We start from the raw sequence: 16,936 nt of genomic DNA on the forward strand, positions 1-16,936 counted from the left end.
GAGCAGGTATAAGCCGAGGGAGCGACGGTACTTGCTTCCAGATCTAGAATATAATACAAAATAAGCAATAATATGATAGAAACTTTTAGAAAATTTAGTCCATCTTTTTGGCGCCTAAATTCAAAGAATAAAGTGACCATTTTTTGCCCATTTGCTTTCTAACGGACTTTTTTTCGTAGTATGTTGTACCACTCCATTGAATTTCGTTAAATTAATAGGTTACAATGGATCGCAATTAATGCATTTAAAAAATGACTAATTCTAAAGTTCTTAATTAAATGTAACAGTAATTGACTGTCGCTCTGCCTACATAAATTATTCCAAATTAGGTTTTCTTAAACTTGCAAATTTGTTCACTAGGCAAAAATATAAAAGAAAAACAGTATTTCGCCAGTATTTTTAGAGCAGCTTTATCGTCTGCACGCACGCTGGTCACACTGTGTGACATTGAGTTGACTTTAGTTGCATTAGTTTAATTGCAATTTTATTCGATTTATTCGCAAATAAGTGAGCAGCCCAACGTCGAAACTCGAACGGCAACGGTCCACACCGCCATCCGCCGCATCCCGGAGAGAATGCGCTGTCCTCGCGGCGAATTCCACGGATTCAACGGCTTCTAGCGGCCCCGAGGTGTTCCGAGGAGCTCTGGGATTCAAGCACCACCTCCTCCACTCCTCCGAACCACAACAAACGATCCACAGCGATCCCAACCGATCCGATATTATGTAAGTTGAGCGTGCCCGCGTCGTGGATGGTAAACAACAATCATATCATCAACAATCATTCCATACGCCCAAGCAGCAGTAATCCCATATTATATAGCCCTCGCAGCTGACCTTTCCTAGAACCATAATAAACTCTAATAACCAACGTTGTAAACAAATATGTATGTATGTATGTCGATAAGCAAGGGAATCAAGATCATATGTATGCTTGTCAGCTAAAGTATTGCTATAGATTCTATAGAAACGTAGGAAATTCAAGATAGTTAATACCTGTATGTATATAATAGGAACATAAATCAGTAGGATTTGTATCTGTACCATACTTACATGTATACCTATCATTTCCAGAACTTACCGGCAAGGTATCCACGATGCGTTCTCGCAGCAATTCGGGCGTCCGTTTGGACTACTACCAGCGCATCGTGCATCGTCTGATCCTGGCCCACCAGGAACCGGTCACCGGTCTGTTTCCCGCCTCCAATGTTAACTCGCACGCCTGGATCAGGGACAATGTGTACTGCATCCTGGCCGTTTGGGGCTTGTCCATGGCGTACAAGAAGATTGCCGATCAGGACGAGGATCGGGCCAAGTGCTACGAGCTGGAGCAGAGCTGTGTAAAGCTGATGCGCGGCCTGCTCATGGCCATGATGAACCAGAAGGACAAGGTGGAGAAGTTCAAGATGACCCAGAGCCCCTACGATTCGCTGCACGCCAAGTATTCCAGCAAGAACGGCTTGCCCGTGGTCGCCGACAATGAGTGGGGTCATCTGCAAATCGATGCCGTGTCCCTGTACCTGCTGATCCTGGCCCAGATGACGGCCTCCGGCCTGCAGATCGTCTTCTCCCTGGACGAGGTGTCGTTCATTCAGAATCTGGTCTTCTACATCGAGTCAGCCTACTCGATTCCCGACTATGGCATTTGGGAGCGCGGAGATAAAACCAATCATGGTGAGCATATGTATATTTATAACTAAATATTGTATAGTGCGCTAAAGAAATGGATTGTGATTTAGCAATATTTTTGTTTACATTCTTATCTTTCAAATTGTTAGCTACCATTTCAATTGAATTTTAATCAAATGAATGAAATAGTAACGCAAAATTAATATTAACAAGCTCATTATCTTATCTTTTGCATAAAGTATTGAAATCAGCATAATCACATTTTGCAATTAAATAAATCTGATTAGATAAACGTTAATGTATGTGCATATTCCAGGTGAACCCGAGCTGAATGCCAGCTCCATTGGCATGGCCAAGGCGGCGCTGGAGGCCATGAACGAGCTGGATCTGTTCGGAGCCCGTGGCGGTCCGGCCAGTGTCATCCATGTGCTGGCCGACGAGGCCCACAAATGCCAGGCGGTGCTGCAGTCGATGCTGCCGCGCGAGTCCAACAGCAAGGAATTGGATTCCGGACTGCTGTGCGTCATCGGTTTTCCCGCCTTTGCTGTGGACGATGCCCAGCTGATACACAACACCAAGGATGCCATTTTGTCCCGTCTGCAGGGCAAGTACGGCTGCAAGAGATTCTTGCGCGATGGCTATCGCACACCGAAGGAGGATCCCTCGAGGCTATACTACGAGCGCTGGGAGCTGCGCATGTTCGAGAACATCGAGTGCGAGTGGCCGCTGTTCTACTGCTACCTAATCCTGTTCCACGCCTTCCAGAGCGACAAGCGTGCGGTGGAGGAGTACGCTAGCCGGCTGGAGAAGATCATGGTGCGCTCGGAAGATGGCATTCTACTCGTTCCCGAGAGCTATGCAGTGCCGCAGGATCTGGTGGGCTTCGAGTATCAGAAGCCGGGATCGCAGGTCCGCGAAGTGGTCGGTCGTTGTCCCTTCCTGTGGGGCCAGTCCCTGTTCATCCTCGGCAGATTGCTGCAGGAGGTGAGCATTTCTATTGCTGTAGTTCTTAGCTAAAGATAGATGGACGCATTGGCGACCCTGTAAAGTATTTTTATCGATCTAGTTGGTGTGTTTAGATGCACAGCTGAGGGCATTCGATTAGGCCACGAAATTGCATATAAAATACTTTCAAAATCATTATACTTTTTATATGCAATTTCTTCCTTATCTTTGATTGGATTTTAATTGAACTTTTTATTATTTGCTTAGGGTTTTCTGGCTGTGGGCGAATTGGATCCATTGAATCGTCGCCTGGGCGCTCAAAAGAAGCCGGACGTCGTCGTCCAAGTGGTCATCATTGCCGAGGACAACGAGATACGCGACAAGCTGGCCGAGCACGATCTGCACGTGCAGACGATCGCAGAGGTGGCGCCCATTGAGGTGCAGCCAGCCCGAGTCCTCAGTCACCTGTACACCTATCTGGGACGCAATCGGAAACTGGGTTTGAGCGGCAGAAAGTCCCGCGATGTGGGCATCCTCAGCACCAGTAAGCTTTACTCGCTGAAGGATCGCATATTTGCCTTCACGCCGCAGGTGAGTGTGAATGGAGTCCAGTTGGCCGTCTCGGATTAGCCAAACCACCCGGCCAGCCCCTCCCCAAATCCCCCAGACTTCCCCCATGACCACATGCTCTATGTTTTTATATATTTTTCACTGTATTTTCGGTCAGGGATGCAAACCGCTCTAGACATTAGGAATGGCAATGGCTTGGGTTTTAAGGAGTACTTATATCTATTAACAATTGTAGCTTTGAAAACAGCTTATTAAACAATTAACTATACTCTTTTGGAAAATACATAGCAATTCGCTAACCCTAGATGAAGAATATTGAAAAGGATCGATAAAGAGGGTGTTACTATTGAAGTTATTGTACACAAAACCCAAGTTTATGTTGTAGATCGGTTTGCATCCAGTGACTGCACGATTGACTTATGATTTCTACCGTTTATTACGCATCAGTTCGCCGACCTGTCGCGCTTCTATATCGCCTCCGATAACGAACTCATGATCGACATCCTCAAGGGCGAGATCAATTTCCTCAAGTCCGCTTGGGATCTGCTGGGTCGTCCGCTGGTCACCCTGGTGCTGAAGCGCATCCATCTAGGTCGGTCAACGGAGAGAGAGAGCCGTGCATCGTTTATTTCACTCCATGTCTTTATTTTACTACTATTTTTTTTTGTTTTTACTTTTGATTTATCTATTGTTTATTGTGCGCGGGTTTTTTAATGCTCCACCTCCCCCCTCCACCGACTGTTTTATATATCTTTTTTGTGAATTGCTTTGTTGAATTGAATTAATTTGCAAGGGTTTGCTTTTGGTATTGGTATTGTTTATCAATTAATTGACACGCACACTCGAAACACACAAATGCACACACTCGCGTCTCGTTAACTCAATTTGAACGGAATCGGTTGCTCAAGATCTGCAATTTTGGGACTCTTCAAATGCTTTGTCTTTCGAAAACAAATTGGAAATTGTTTAAGTGTTGTTGATCTTAAGTTTGTTGCCAGTTTTGGGCAGCTGCTTCTGGAAATTAGTTACTTTACTGTCCGCTTTTTAGTTGTTTATTGCTTTTAGTTAGCTTTAGTTTGGTTATGGTAATATTATTAATGCATATATACTATATGCTATGTGTTATATGATATATATGCTACATACTGTATGTCATATACTATATAAAGTTAATCACACATATTATACCATAAATATCTTGTACACACAATTGCGGTCTGAATACTAGTACTTTTAAACATTCCAATCGATTGTTTAAACCGTGATATATTATTTTTTTGGTTAAATGTAGCTTTAGTTTAGCTAATTTATTTATCAACGCTCTGCTCTGGACTTGTATTACCCTATAATTTCCATTCCCATGCCCCAGAAATTCCCGAAAATTGGCCAATGAAATGTCAAAAGAATATTGAGAATGAAAATCAAAACCAAAAAAACATCCTTTCTTCTCTTTATTTTATCCCAAATAAATATAATATACACAACAACTGCAACACCCACAACAACAACCATACATACACAGCATATCGACTATGAAGAATATTATACAACACGCGATCCCGATTTGCTTGCCAGCAATTTTACCACAAATTTAGCATTCTTGACCAACAATTGGCGTCACATGTTGGGCAGGCCGACAATCACACTAATGGCAACCCACTATATGCTAGGTAACTACCCGAAATCAACAAACAAACAAAAAAAATAATAAAAACTTATACGAAAAAAGTAAAAACCAAACCACCCAGCTCGATTCTGCATTGCCAACCAAAAATTACCCGATCCCAAATCGAAATCCGATCCCCACTTTGCACCCAAAAATGGCAATTAAACACTCGATTCCAAGAAATCCACTGCATTCCTGCTTACACACAATACAAAAAAAAGCCAAACAATTGATATCTACGATCTGTGATCTTTGATCTGTGACCTGTGACCCGTGCTTGTGTCTGCTTCGTAAATGCCTGACTGCTTTCGCTCTTTCTGCTCGCTTTTCTCAGTGTACAAACTATCCTCTACTTTCCACACCCTACACACTCCTATATACACCTATATCTTGTGAAAGTCATCTACGAAACGAGTTAGAACAGTACCTTTAGTTGAAAACACATTATAAAGATGGCAATCTTCCATTAGATTTCGATCACTTTCCTCAAGATATAGCAATTTTGGCTGCTAAACTATCCTGGGATTTCTGGACTTCTAAACTATCTATACACTTTACGCCACAGACCGAAAACGACATATTCTCCCAAGAAAGTACTACTCAAAAGCTAATCACTTCAGAGAAATACAGAATACTACTTTGCGTAAATAACCCCACACTTGTGAATAAAACGTTTTCCTAAGTATTTGCACTGCATTTGGCTTGCACCTAACTGAAAATGCGAAACGCAGACTAATTGCCATATGGTGGCTGGAATCGTGTGCTTCTATCTATCGGTTACTATGTTGTATTTTATGTGACTAACCCGTAGTTCTTAAGCGGCGCTCCTAATCCAATCCACAACCGAGCATCCCAACCAGATCATGATCCACATACTCATTGCTATGAACCGAACACAATGTGACAAACCGAAAAGCTAACACAATTCCATTGGATGCGCTGCGGAACTTCACAGATCAGGACAAGATCCCGCTGGCCATGATCCAGACGATGAGGAAACTCAAGTCGGGCTACATCAATGGCACCCGCGTGATGCTGGGCAGCCTGAAGGACTTCCTCAACACCTCGGCCATCACGGATCTGAGCTTTTTGGGCAGCACCGAGGACGGCTATCCGGACCGCCTGCATCCGGATGTGCAGACCTATCTGGATGAGCATCTGCTGCGCTCGTTCAGCAATCGCAGCACCATGAATCTGCGCGGCGGACAACTGCGTCCGCGAACATTGAGGCGACGCATGTCCTGCAAGGGAGCCATCAAAAAGACGCGCTCCATCAACGTGGACTGTGAGTGATTGATTGCCTTTGATAGCAGCACATCGTACTACTGAATACTAATGCCGTTTGTATCGTATTTTAGCTGATAACCTGGGCATGGAGGGACCTTCGCCGCTGACGGAACGTCGCCTGTCCTCGATTGTGCCACCACCATGGCTGCAGGCCAACAAGCAGAGCCACGTCAGTGTGTTCGCCACGACGCCGGAGGAGGGACCCACCAGCTCACCGCTGAGCTTGGGCAACGAGCTGATTCGGGAGAACATCTATCCGGTGGATCCGCATCATAGTCGCTCGGCGATCGACAGACGCAGCGAGTTTGTGCGCCAGCAAGAGAGTTAGTCTGCCTTTATAGTTAAACTTAGGTTTTAATGTATTTTAATTATAATTGCAATCAATTTAGTTAGTTTAGTTTAGTTGAGTTAATATTTTCTCTTGATTTCTATACTTTTGCTAATTTTTCGTTCTGGCTCCTGCCTTCTGTTTTCATTCATTTTTTATGCATAATTTCGATTGGCCCATCTTCGTTCCGAATTGCGATTTTGATAGTAACAGTGCCAAAAATTTTAATACAACGCCATCGTGCCGAAACAAATTTCGCGGACACAGAGGTGGAGGAGCTGATTGCGATGCTGCGCGAAACGGAGAATCTCGAGGAGCAGGGCGACATCCTACAGTACCTGGTGGACACTCAGGGTCTGGACTTCAATACGGGTAAGCTCGTATTTCTAATCAACGCTGCCCACATTCCACCTTTAAAAGCTAGGTTCTGGGGCAGCTTTGCTTCGCAATTGGATGTTCTTTTTTTTGGGAGAGAACACAGCCTGTATTTAGTTAACATTATACACACAACTGCTCAACAATTGCCACAAAAAGAAAAAGCACATGCACTTGCCAAAAATACACGCTCTCACCTTTAAACACTCGGTTAACTTTAAACCCGAAGGTTAAAACTGCAACAGTTAAGAGAGTATAATTTTCATCATATTTAAACATATTTAAAACAGGGGGTTTTCTCTTAACTGTGGCAGTAGATCTTAAGTAATAGGTAACTGGAGCTAAATGTGGGCTCTGTACCATTTATTTGGCATTTACTGTACTCACTGCGTTGTTTCTACCCCGTACTCCTGTCGTTTTTGTCTCGTGCCTCGTCCTCCGTATCCGTAATCGTACCGCACTCCTGCTGCTCGGCGATTAACAGCCGGCCTGGGATTCAAGAATAAGTCGGAGGAGAATGCCACTCCGAATGCGAATAACGCCGGTAAGTCCGTCGATTCGTCGTTGTGTTGAATGTTGTTGTTGTGCGGGCTACATACATGTATCCATTGAAATCCCCACGGTATCCCACGGTTACCTTCCACTTTCCACATCCTACTCCCTACTCCCTTCTCCATACACTTGTATACTACCCAGATCCCACTGATTGGCATTGGAATCGATTACCCCACCCATGGTATCCACTCTTTGTTCTTTGTTTCTGTTTTTATGGTGTGACATGTGCCATTTTCGAAACTGACATGCCATCTGAATTGCATCATCGCTTTGCTTTGGGTTATTGCTTTTATGCTTTATGATTTCCAAACAATAATAGTTTGTTTCACTGTGGTTTCAGTACAGTGGAACTTCTTCGTTGTATTGCTTGCATTCATTCAAAATGATTAAATATCCAATTGCAAGAAGTTCCACTGTATTTAAACACACTAGCCGCTTTGCTTTAAGTTATGTCTTAGCCTAGCATTATTAATCTCACAGTTTGGCCATGTTTTTCTAACGTACTTTAATTCTTTAACATTTTATTTTACTTTCACGCATCTAACGCCACATGAAACACACATACATTCCGCATGATCCTCGCGCTCACCACTGACACTAACCCAAAATACAAACAAACACCCAATCAAACTCAAAACCCAATCCTAACCCGACTAACCAACCAAACCATTCAAACAAAAAAACGGAATTGAAATCCACGTTAAAACTAAAGAGCTCGAGCAAGCGTTTGTGGATGATGTGGTGCTGGAACTGGCTGGTGGTGGTGGTGGCGCAGGTGGAGGTGATGGTTCCAAGAAGAGCCCAACGATTGTCCTGCCCACGGTGATCATCGATGCTGCTACTATTTCAGCCGGCACCGATCCGGATAATGCCGCCCATCCGAGTTCCGCCACCGCCAACAGCAATAATAGCCATTGCATCGGCAACACTAGCAACATTAGCAGCAGCAGCAGCAACATCAGCAATCACAACAACATGAGCCCACATGAGAATAACCACGATTCTTCCCAATCCGAAGGCATGCTCGAAGAGGGACGCGTGGTGACCGTGCGGGATCTGCTGAAGGGACTCTACGAGAAGGCGTGCCAGCAGAAGCTCTGGGGACTCGTCCGTCACACGGCCGGCATGCTGGGCAAACGGGTGGAGGATTTGGCCAAAGCGGTCACTGATCTGCTCGTCCGACAGAAGCAGGTCACCGTGGGAATGCCACCAAATAATGAGCACACCATAACGGCGCCGCTGCCGGAAGTCGAGCTGCGTCAGCTCATCCACGATGTGAGTAATCCAATGTGATATGGAAGTTATCGACTGACTAGTGTGCTTACATACCAATCAGGCCTATGGCGACGATGAGAGTACGGCGATGCTGACACAGGAGTTGATGGTCTACCTGGCCATGTTCATACGCACCGAGCCGCAGCTGTTCCACGAGATGCTACGCCTGCGCGTCGGCCTGATCATCCAGGTGATGGCCAAGGAGCTGTCCCGCACCCTCAACTGCGACGGCGAGGCGGCGTCGGAGCATTTACTTAACCTCTCGCCCTTCGAGATGAAAAATCTCCTGTATCACATACTCAGCGGCAAGGAGTTTGCTGTTAGTAGCGGTGCGTAGCTGGCATAGTCGAAAACAATTCCACACTTACTATTTATTTCTATTGCAGTCGCCCGTGGCAATCTGTCCATTGTGAGCTGCAAGAGCAGCCGCGTTAGCAAGAAGAGCCAGATCGGCCTGGGTGATCCGGAGGGCGAAGATGCGCTCATAGCCACCATTGACGACCGGCAGGGTCAGTGGCTGCGCCGGCGACGGCTGGACGGCGCCCTCAATCGTGTGCCCCGCGATTTCTATTCGCGCGTGTGGACCGTACTGGAGAAGTGCCAGGGTCTGGCCATCGAGGGACGTGTCCTGCAGCAGAGTCTCACGCAGGAGATGACGCCGGGCGAACTGAAGTTTGCGCTGGAGGTGGAGACGGCCCTCAACCAGATACCGCAGCCCGAGTACAGGCAGCTGGTGGTCGAGGCTCTGATGGTGCTCACACTCGTCACCGAGCACAATATGGTGCCCTCGCTGGGTGGCGTCATCTACGTGGAGCATCTGGTGCACAAGGCCAATCAGTTGTTCCTCGAGGATCAGCGCAAGGTGCAGGGCGATGCAACGCTGTGCTGCGCCAAGATCAAGGACGGCAAGGAGCAGCAGCAGGCCGCCTCCGGGATGCTACTCTGCGGCGGTGCCGCCTACATATGCCAGCATCTCTACGACAGGTGAGTCGAGCCATCTTAACTGATAGGTTCTTCTACTAATCCTTGACCATTTGCATTGCAGTGCTCCCAGTGGCAGCTATGGCACCATGACCTACATGTCCCGGGCGGTGGCCCTTGTGCTCGACTGTGTGCCCAAGCATGGGGAGATGGAGTGCGCCATCTCCTAAAGCGGCGGCCGTACACCTAATCACTTAATTGTAATGCCAAAATCTCTGCAACACTGGATACGTCCGTTCTCGTTCTCGTTCCCGCTCGCTCGCACACAGCTTAGCGCCCTCGCTTCGTCTCTCTCTCATCGATCGATCCTGCCTCTATCTGCTGTCTCTTTCTTTCTGACCTCTGACCCCCCAGCCCAACGATAATTTTAGTCAGCAGACGCATGTATATATTTTTTTGACCACCCTCCCCAAAAAAACTTTGTTAACGTATTCGTTTTGTTTCGATTGCAAATGAAATGCAAGCCAATTCAAAATGGTATTAGCCCACATATGGATGTACGTATGGATGGGATGTACTACACCCAAAAACCGATCCTAACCCGTTTAGTGAGCCAACCCATGCTGCTCGATACAGATTTGTGTTTTGTACTGGCGGCTGTTTTACAGCGACAACACTTTTGATTGTTTTAACTTTTGTATATTTAAAATGACCCTATTTTATATATATATTACTATTATACGTTTGAATTGTAAAGTTGAACGCGCAGCAAGTTTTACAATAAAAATGTGTTTGCAATGTTTGACGAGTCTATCAATCTGCCATTATTTGGAGCAAACTGCGTGTTTTTCAAATTTCATGAAATATTCCAGCACCAAATCAGCTCGTATTTGAAGCCAATTGAACTTGGCTTAAAAATTGGAACTCTATTTTTTTGCAAAATTGGTCAAACAATTCATTTCCAAAATTCGGCCAAAAAGTGATAGTTTTAGTTAGCAATAGTAAGTAGCTGCTCAATACAGCTATTCTTTAATCGTTATGATCATTTTTAGCCAAAAATTTATTTACATTTTAGGCCAAATCCGTTTTTCCGAATTTCCGTCTAAAAATGTTCAGTTTTTTTTGCCACAATTTTAAAAATAATTGCCTGAATGCAAAATGTCATACCTCGTTGAGCTCGTAATTAAATTTCCAATCGAACTGTGTTCAAAAAAGAAAATTCTATTTTTCGGCAATTTTTTGCAAATTTTGATGATGTTACCCCTTACAAAAAATGAAAAATTTGACCCAAAAATTAATTTTCCCAAATCGGCTGAAAAGTGATGAGGATTGAAAACATTGGTTCTCCAGTGCTCAGAAATGCTACTCTTTTCGCATTCTGACCATTTTTAGCCAAGTTATGATAAAAAATTCGGGAAATAATTGTGGTCCAAATAAGAACGCAGTTTGTTTAGTTTTGTTAAGCATAAATATATGATTTATCATTTATTCCTTTTTTTTTCTGTTTAATGGTCTTCAATTTGCGCACATCAAATGTTTACAACAAATGTATTCATTTACAAGTTCGTTTAGTTGTTGGTTTTGATGGAGTTTTAGACATTTTTGAAATGTTTTGGTTTGATCGCACTCATCCTCGAATCAAAAGCTCAGCTTGCAACACATCAATTTGTTTCACAATTAATTAGAAGGATTACACGACGGGGACAAATTTAGCGAGTAAGTGTGCGACTTTGAGAGTGGGGCGTGTGATATAATTGCTAATGTGTTGTGTGTGGGTTATTAGTGTAAACAGAACGTGTAAGGTTAGCGATGATGGTAAACGAGAGTTCATAATTAAAAAAAATAGGATCCTAGAACAAGAATACTTAAGCGCCTAGCAGTAGCCCCTGTCGGGAACGCGTCGGCGTGGAGCGCAGCGAATGATGTTGTCCACGCGCAGGATCATCTCGGCAGCCTCGGAGGCGGACATCAGAACTTGGCGCTTGACGGCGAACGACTCGGTGATGCCCAGTTCACGGACATCGGCCACCTTGCCCAGCTCCATGTCCAGACCCAGAGTCTTATTGCCCATGGCGTGGCCGGCGCGCAGCTCCGAAACCAGTTGGGCTGAATCGTAGCCAGCATTGTCGGCAATGGCCGTGGGCAGGGACAGCAGAGCGCCTGTAATACGAATAACAAAAGCGTTTCATTAGGAACCAGCCCCTGCATATGATGTGGATGATTTCAGCGACTTACGGGCAAAGGCCTCGATGGCGATGGCCTCCTTGCCGGGTGTCTCGGCCGCCTTCTTCAGCACGGCGGTGGCCATTAGAGCCTCGGAGCAGCCGCCGCCGTAAATGATGCGCGACTCCTTGATGGTGGCTGCCAGCACGCAGAGGGCGTCGTGCAGGGAACGATCAGCCTCGTCCAAAATCTGTTGGGTAGCACCGCGGATCACGATGGTGCAGGCCTCGCCCAGCTTCACGCCGCTGAAACGCATCAGCGTATCCTCACCGATCATCACCTGTTCGATGACATCGCATTCGCCAAGCTTCACCAGCGAGGGATTCTCAAAGGTGGAGACAATCTCGCCGCCGGTGCAATAGGCCAAACGCTCGATGCCATCGAAATCGGCATGCTCGATGGACATCACATGGGCATCAGCAAACAGCTGCTCCGGATAGTTGTAGATCAATTGCCGGTTGATGAACACGTTGCACTTGTGCTTCAGGATCTTGTCCACCTTTTCCTTCATCTTCTCCTTCTCGGCCATCTCCAGGTCGGCGATCTTGGCCAGCGAATCGACCTTGATGCTGCTGCCGAACACCTTAATCTTATCGGTGTCCATGGGCGTGTTGGCAATCAGGATTCTGGCATTCTCAATCTGCGATGGAGAAGAGCAGCCATGTATGGTCCATGTATGAGATCATGAGATTCTGTTATTTGGTCTTGAAAATTCACTTGCACGCACGACTTTTCACGTTGATGAGGCTGGCTGCCCAACAAACTCGTCAAAATGGCTGTGATATGAAGTCAAATCCACATAGCTCACAGTCATTTTGACGCGTTGATAGACAGCAGAGGCAGGGGATGGGTAGCACGATGGAACTGGAAACATTACTTACACGCTGTGGCTGGTGCACGCCGGGCTTCTTGTCCAGCAGGAAGCCCTCGTCCAGGAAGGAGTCTCCCAGAGTGCCGCCCGACTTCTTGATGATCTGTATGGACTTGAGCTCACCGGAGCCCTTCAGACGCATCACGGCATCCACAGCCAGATTGGCGAAGAAGTCCTTGTGCTGGTGCAGGATCTTCGAGGAGAGCGTGGTGCGGGCAATGTTCAGCAGGTCGTTGCGGAACTTCTCGTTATTGGACGAGTTGTCCTGAGCGGCGGCGGTGAGCGCCTCCAGTGCCACCTGGGTGGCCTGACGCCAGCCAGAGACGATGATCTGTGGGTGCAGTTTCTGTTCGACTAGTTTCTCCGCCTCGCGCAGCAGCTCCGAGGCCAGAACGGTGACCGAGGTGGTGCCATCGCCCACTTCCTCGTCCTGCACACGCGACATATCGACCAGAATCTTGGCGGCCGGATTGTCCACACCGACGGCACGCAGAATGGTGGCACCATCGTTGGTCACCTCAACCTGACCGGCGTTGCGTCCGGTGGCCACCAGGATCTTGTCCATACCCTTCGGACCCAGCGTACTCTTCACCAGATCACCAATGGCGATGGCGCCAATGAACGAGGACAGACGGGCCATCTCGGCCTTCTCCTCCTGCGCCTCATTCTTGAGCACGCGCACGGGATTTAAGGACATCTCCTGCAAGACGAATCGTGATCAATTGGTGTGAATTATTTCGATTGAAACCTCCAATAATTTTTAAGTGTATAAATTTTCTAACAAGGCAACATCTCTTGAGACTTAATTTAATTACAAAACTGCATACTAACAACACTTAGATCTCATGGAGGATTAATCATCAGAAGCAAGTAAAGCTAATTCGTAATTACTATGAATGCCTACAGGAAATTATATCCTATACCATTTTTAAGGCTTCTATTAGATCAATGGAAAAAATCACACATTTATGACACAAATTTAAAGACGTTTCCAGATTCTAAAACACTCAGTTAAGATGACATCAGTTCGTTGGTTTTTTTTTGCAAAATAAAATTTTTTTAACATTTAATACTTTGGCATGATAAAAATGTGATATGATGCCAAGATGACATTGCAAAATACCATTATGATATTTTCATCGACAGATCAAGAATGCTATCTTGACAATGGGAGGCGGCTGGCCAATATGCTGCAATTTCTGGCGAGGATTGCCTGCTGGCATGGCCAAATCCGAAGTCACTGCAAACCAGATGCGTTTGTGATGCGAAAATATTCAGGATATATATGTATTCTATGTCAGATTGTTATGGTTTTTCGCTCTGTGCAGCCATTTCGACTCGACCTAACCCCAAAAAGTGGCGGACGAGGGAGAGCGGCGCCGAGTGATTCATCGGCAGCAAAAACGGCGTGGAATGCATCTCGAAGGTTCTCCGCCAGCTGCTCGACCCGATCCCGGCCAGCAATCTAGCGATAGGGCCAATTCACCGTGATCCCGTGGACAGCAGGAGAAGGTTCTGGAAGTGGCAGGCGAAATCGGAGTCCATGGCTCACGTGCAAGCCGCCTGTCAAAATGGCTTGCGCTTCGTTCACACACACACCCGGCAAATGAAAACGCCGAATTGGCCACAATTATCAATGAAAATACGGCGAATTCACGCAACGCCAATAGCCCGCACCGTAAACCAATCGAATAACATAGTTGTTCCTTTTAAATTTACCATTTTCTCTGCGTAATTATTCGGTTTATGATCACAGAATTTTCGAATACCACACAGGCGCAACAAAGCGACAAAGAAAATGGAGACAGTCGATGGCTGTTATCGATAACGAGCAGCTATCGGGTGGAAATACCGACACCGGAAATGTGCTAACGCGTGCATGAACTTAAATACCAAAACTAATATTGTCACAACCCAGCAATCGAAAGTTTTGCAGTTATCGATATGCAATGCTTGGGGGCTAATTTCAAATAATCTAGCGCGCCTAAATATTAAAATTTATTTTATCTATTTAATTAAGATATATTTGGCAGTCAGGTAAACATTGGATGCAACAGTCTAGCGTGAACTCAGGCATCCCCGTCGTCCTTGGCCTTCTTCGCCTGCTTCTTGATGACGCGACGGCGTTTGTACACAAAGCCATACTCGTACTCCATGCGATCGTGTAGATGGTGCCACTTGAAGCGCGGCAGGAACTTCATGTTCCACAGCAAGCCATAGAATGGGGACGAAGTCTTTCTGCTTATAGGTTTGTTGTTTAGCTCTCGAGCGATTTTTTTGGCCCCACTTTTCGAAATGAATTCCACCCAGCCCTTACGGTGGTTGTTATTTGTCTTGAAACCTAAAGTAATCGAGATTAAAGTATATACTGGGTAATACTCTTATATGTATGCCACTTGGTCCACTTACTTAACAGCTCTTTCGGCTGCACGTAAACTCTGCCGATGAGGCTGTGCATGCCCATGATTTCGTACAGGCGCAGGACGGTCATGTCCTTGGGTACGTTGGATATGGTGATGACGCCCATCTTGTGCATCTTCTCGGGTTTCTCAGCAGGGGACGATGGCCCATTCGCAGACTTACCTTTCTTTGGTTGCGGCTTATCAGGCTTTTCGGCCTTCCCCACTTCCATGGGAGTGGGCTTGAGGCTTGGCTTTGGCTTTGATTTATTTTCTATTTTCATCATTTTAGTTTTCGTTCTCGCCGATCAAATAAATTTTTGTAGTGCACGCACTCAGGGATGACAGTTGACAGGCGATGTCAGTGTACGTTTTTATCAAAGAGCTATTGATGTGTTGGTACCCTTTAATTAGAAAAGCATTTATACGCTTTATAGCACTTTGTAATCATTTGATTAATTCAGCCCTATTTTAAGAGGGCCCCTTGAAGGCGGCGCCATCGACTAAGTCATGGATGCTTTGCGACATAGTGGCCTCCTTCAGCTTGAAGTAGCATTGACACGCACACACAATCGACGAAATTATCGATATGCAGGGGCGCTAATTTCAATTTCAAGAAAATGGAGACAGTCGATGGCTGTTATCGATAACGCGCGGCTATCGGGTGGAAATACCGACACCGGAAATGTGCTAACGCGTGCATGAACTTAAATACCAAAACTAGTATTGTCACAACCCAGCAATCGAAAGTTTTGCAGTTATCGATATGCAATGCTTGGGCGCTAATTTCAAATAATCTAGCGCGCCTAAATATTAAAATTGATTTTATCTATTTAATTAAGATATATTTGGCAGTCAGGTAAACATTGGATGCAACAGTCTAGCGTGAACTCAGGCATCCCCGTCGTCCTTGGCCTTCTTCGCCTGCTTTTTGATGACGCGACGGCGTTTGTACACAAAGCCATACTCGTACTCCATGCGATCGTGTAGATGGTGCCACTTGAAGCGCGGCAGGAACTTCATGTTCCACAGCAAGCCATAGAATGGGGACGAAGTCTTTCTGCTTATAGGTTTGTTGTTTAGCTCTCGAGCGATTTTTTTGGCCCCACTTTTCGAAATGAATTCCACCCAGCCCTTACGGTGGTTGTTATTTGTCTTGAAACCTAAAGTAATCGAGATTAAAGTATATACTGGGTAATACTCTTATATGTATGCCACTTGGTCCACTTACTTAACAGCTCTTTCGGCTGCACGTAAACTCTGCCGATGAGGCTGTGCATGCCCATGATTTCGTACAGGCGCAGGACGGTCATGTCCTTGGGTACGTTGGATATGGTGATGACGCCCATCTTGTGCATCTTCTCGGGTTTCTCAGCAGGGGACGATGGCCCATTCGCAGACTTACCTTTCTTTGGTTGCGGCTTATCAGGCTTTTCGGCCTTCCCCACTTCCATGGGAGTGGGCTTGAGGCTTGGCTTTGGCTTTGATTTATTTTCTATTTTCATCATTTTAGTTTTCGTTCTCGCCGATCAAATAAATTTTTGTAGTGCACGCACTCAGGGATGACAGTTGACAGGCGATGTCAGTGTACGTTTTTATCAAAGAGCTATTGATGTGTTGGTACCCTTTAATTAGAAAAGCATTTATACGCTTTATAGCACTTTGTAATCATTTGATTTATTCAGCCCTATTTTAAGAGGGCCCCTTGAAGGCGGCGCCATCGACTAAGTCATGGATGCTTTGCGACATAGTGGCCTCCTTCAGCTTGAAGTAGCATTGACACGCACACACAATCGACGAAATTATCGATATGCAGGGGCGCTAATTTCAATTTCAAGAAAATGGAGACAGTCGATGGCTGTTATCGATAACGCGCGGCTATCGGGTGGAAAT

General features: G+C 45.8%; 4 protein-coding genes across 17 annotated transcripts; 1 reads left to right on the top strand and 3 right to left on the bottom strand.

Moving 5' to 3' along the window:
- The first annotated feature begins 427 nt into the window (after positions 1-427).
- LOC6619764 (probable phosphorylase b kinase regulatory subunit alpha) lies at positions 428-10,355 on the top strand. Of its 14 annotated transcripts, none has more exons than XM_032724419.1 (13): positions 428-725; positions 1,074-1,673; positions 1,945-2,612; positions 2,841-3,164; positions 3,591-3,735; positions 5,765-6,094; positions 6,168-6,419; positions 6,632-6,796; positions 7,284-7,343; positions 8,067-8,629; positions 8,691-8,958; positions 9,016-9,613; positions 9,675-10,355. In XM_032724419.1, exons 2-13 carry the CDS (start codon positions 1,097-1,099, stop codon positions 9,778-9,780), a joined length of 4,056 nt encoding a protein of 1,351 aa, XP_032580310.1. In that variant the 5' UTR covers positions 428-725; positions 1,074-1,096; the 3' UTR covers positions 9,781-10,355. The 14 variants fall into 14 exon arrangements, with proteins under 14 accessions (XP_032580310.1, XP_032580316.1, XP_032580309.1 ...); XM_032724425.1 differs by having other exon boundaries at positions 6,638-6,796; positions 8,205-8,629; XM_032724418.1 differs by lacking the exon at positions 3,591-3,735 and adding an exon at positions 4,666-4,813.
- A 644-nt stretch (positions 10,356-10,999) lies between these two features.
- LOC6619762 (T-complex protein 1 subunit beta) lies at positions 11,000-14,464 on the bottom strand. The gene is made up of 4 exons (XM_002043940.2): positions 14,364-14,464; positions 12,655-13,344; positions 11,786-12,413; positions 11,000-11,710 (listed from the first exon to the last, which is right to left on the bottom strand). The coding sequence occupies exons 1-4, from the start codon at positions 14,364-14,366 to the stop codon at positions 11,424-11,426; spliced, it is 1,608 nt and encodes a 535-aa protein (XP_002043976.2). The 5' UTR covers positions 14,367-14,464; the 3' UTR covers positions 11,000-11,423.
- A 195-nt stretch (positions 14,465-14,659) lies between these two features.
- On the bottom strand, positions 14,660-15,432 carry LOC6619761 (pre-rRNA-processing protein esf2). The gene is made up of 2 exons (XM_002043939.2): positions 15,054-15,432; positions 14,660-14,985 (listed from the first exon to the last, which is right to left on the bottom strand). Exons 1-2 carry the CDS (start codon positions 15,328-15,330, stop codon positions 14,714-14,716), a joined length of 549 nt encoding a protein of 182 aa, XP_002043975.1. The 5' UTR covers positions 15,331-15,432; the 3' UTR covers positions 14,660-14,713.
- A 422-nt stretch (positions 15,433-15,854) lies between these two features.
- On the bottom strand, positions 15,855-16,653 carry LOC116802120 (pre-rRNA-processing protein esf2-like). The gene is made up of 2 exons (XM_032725332.1): positions 16,275-16,653; positions 15,855-16,206 (listed from the first exon to the last, which is right to left on the bottom strand). The coding sequence occupies exons 1-2, from the start codon at positions 16,549-16,551 to the stop codon at positions 15,935-15,937; spliced, it is 549 nt and encodes a 182-aa protein (XP_032581223.1). The 5' UTR covers positions 16,552-16,653; the 3' UTR covers positions 15,855-15,934.
- Positions 16,654-16,936: the final 283 nt, after the last annotated feature.

The sequence above is a fragment of the Drosophila sechellia genome, chromosome X (genome assembly GCF_004382195.2).
Source record: "Drosophila sechellia strain sech25 chromosome X, ASM438219v1, whole genome shotgun sequence".
NCBI lineage: Eukaryota > Metazoa > Arthropoda > Insecta > Diptera > Drosophilidae > Drosophila > Drosophila sechellia.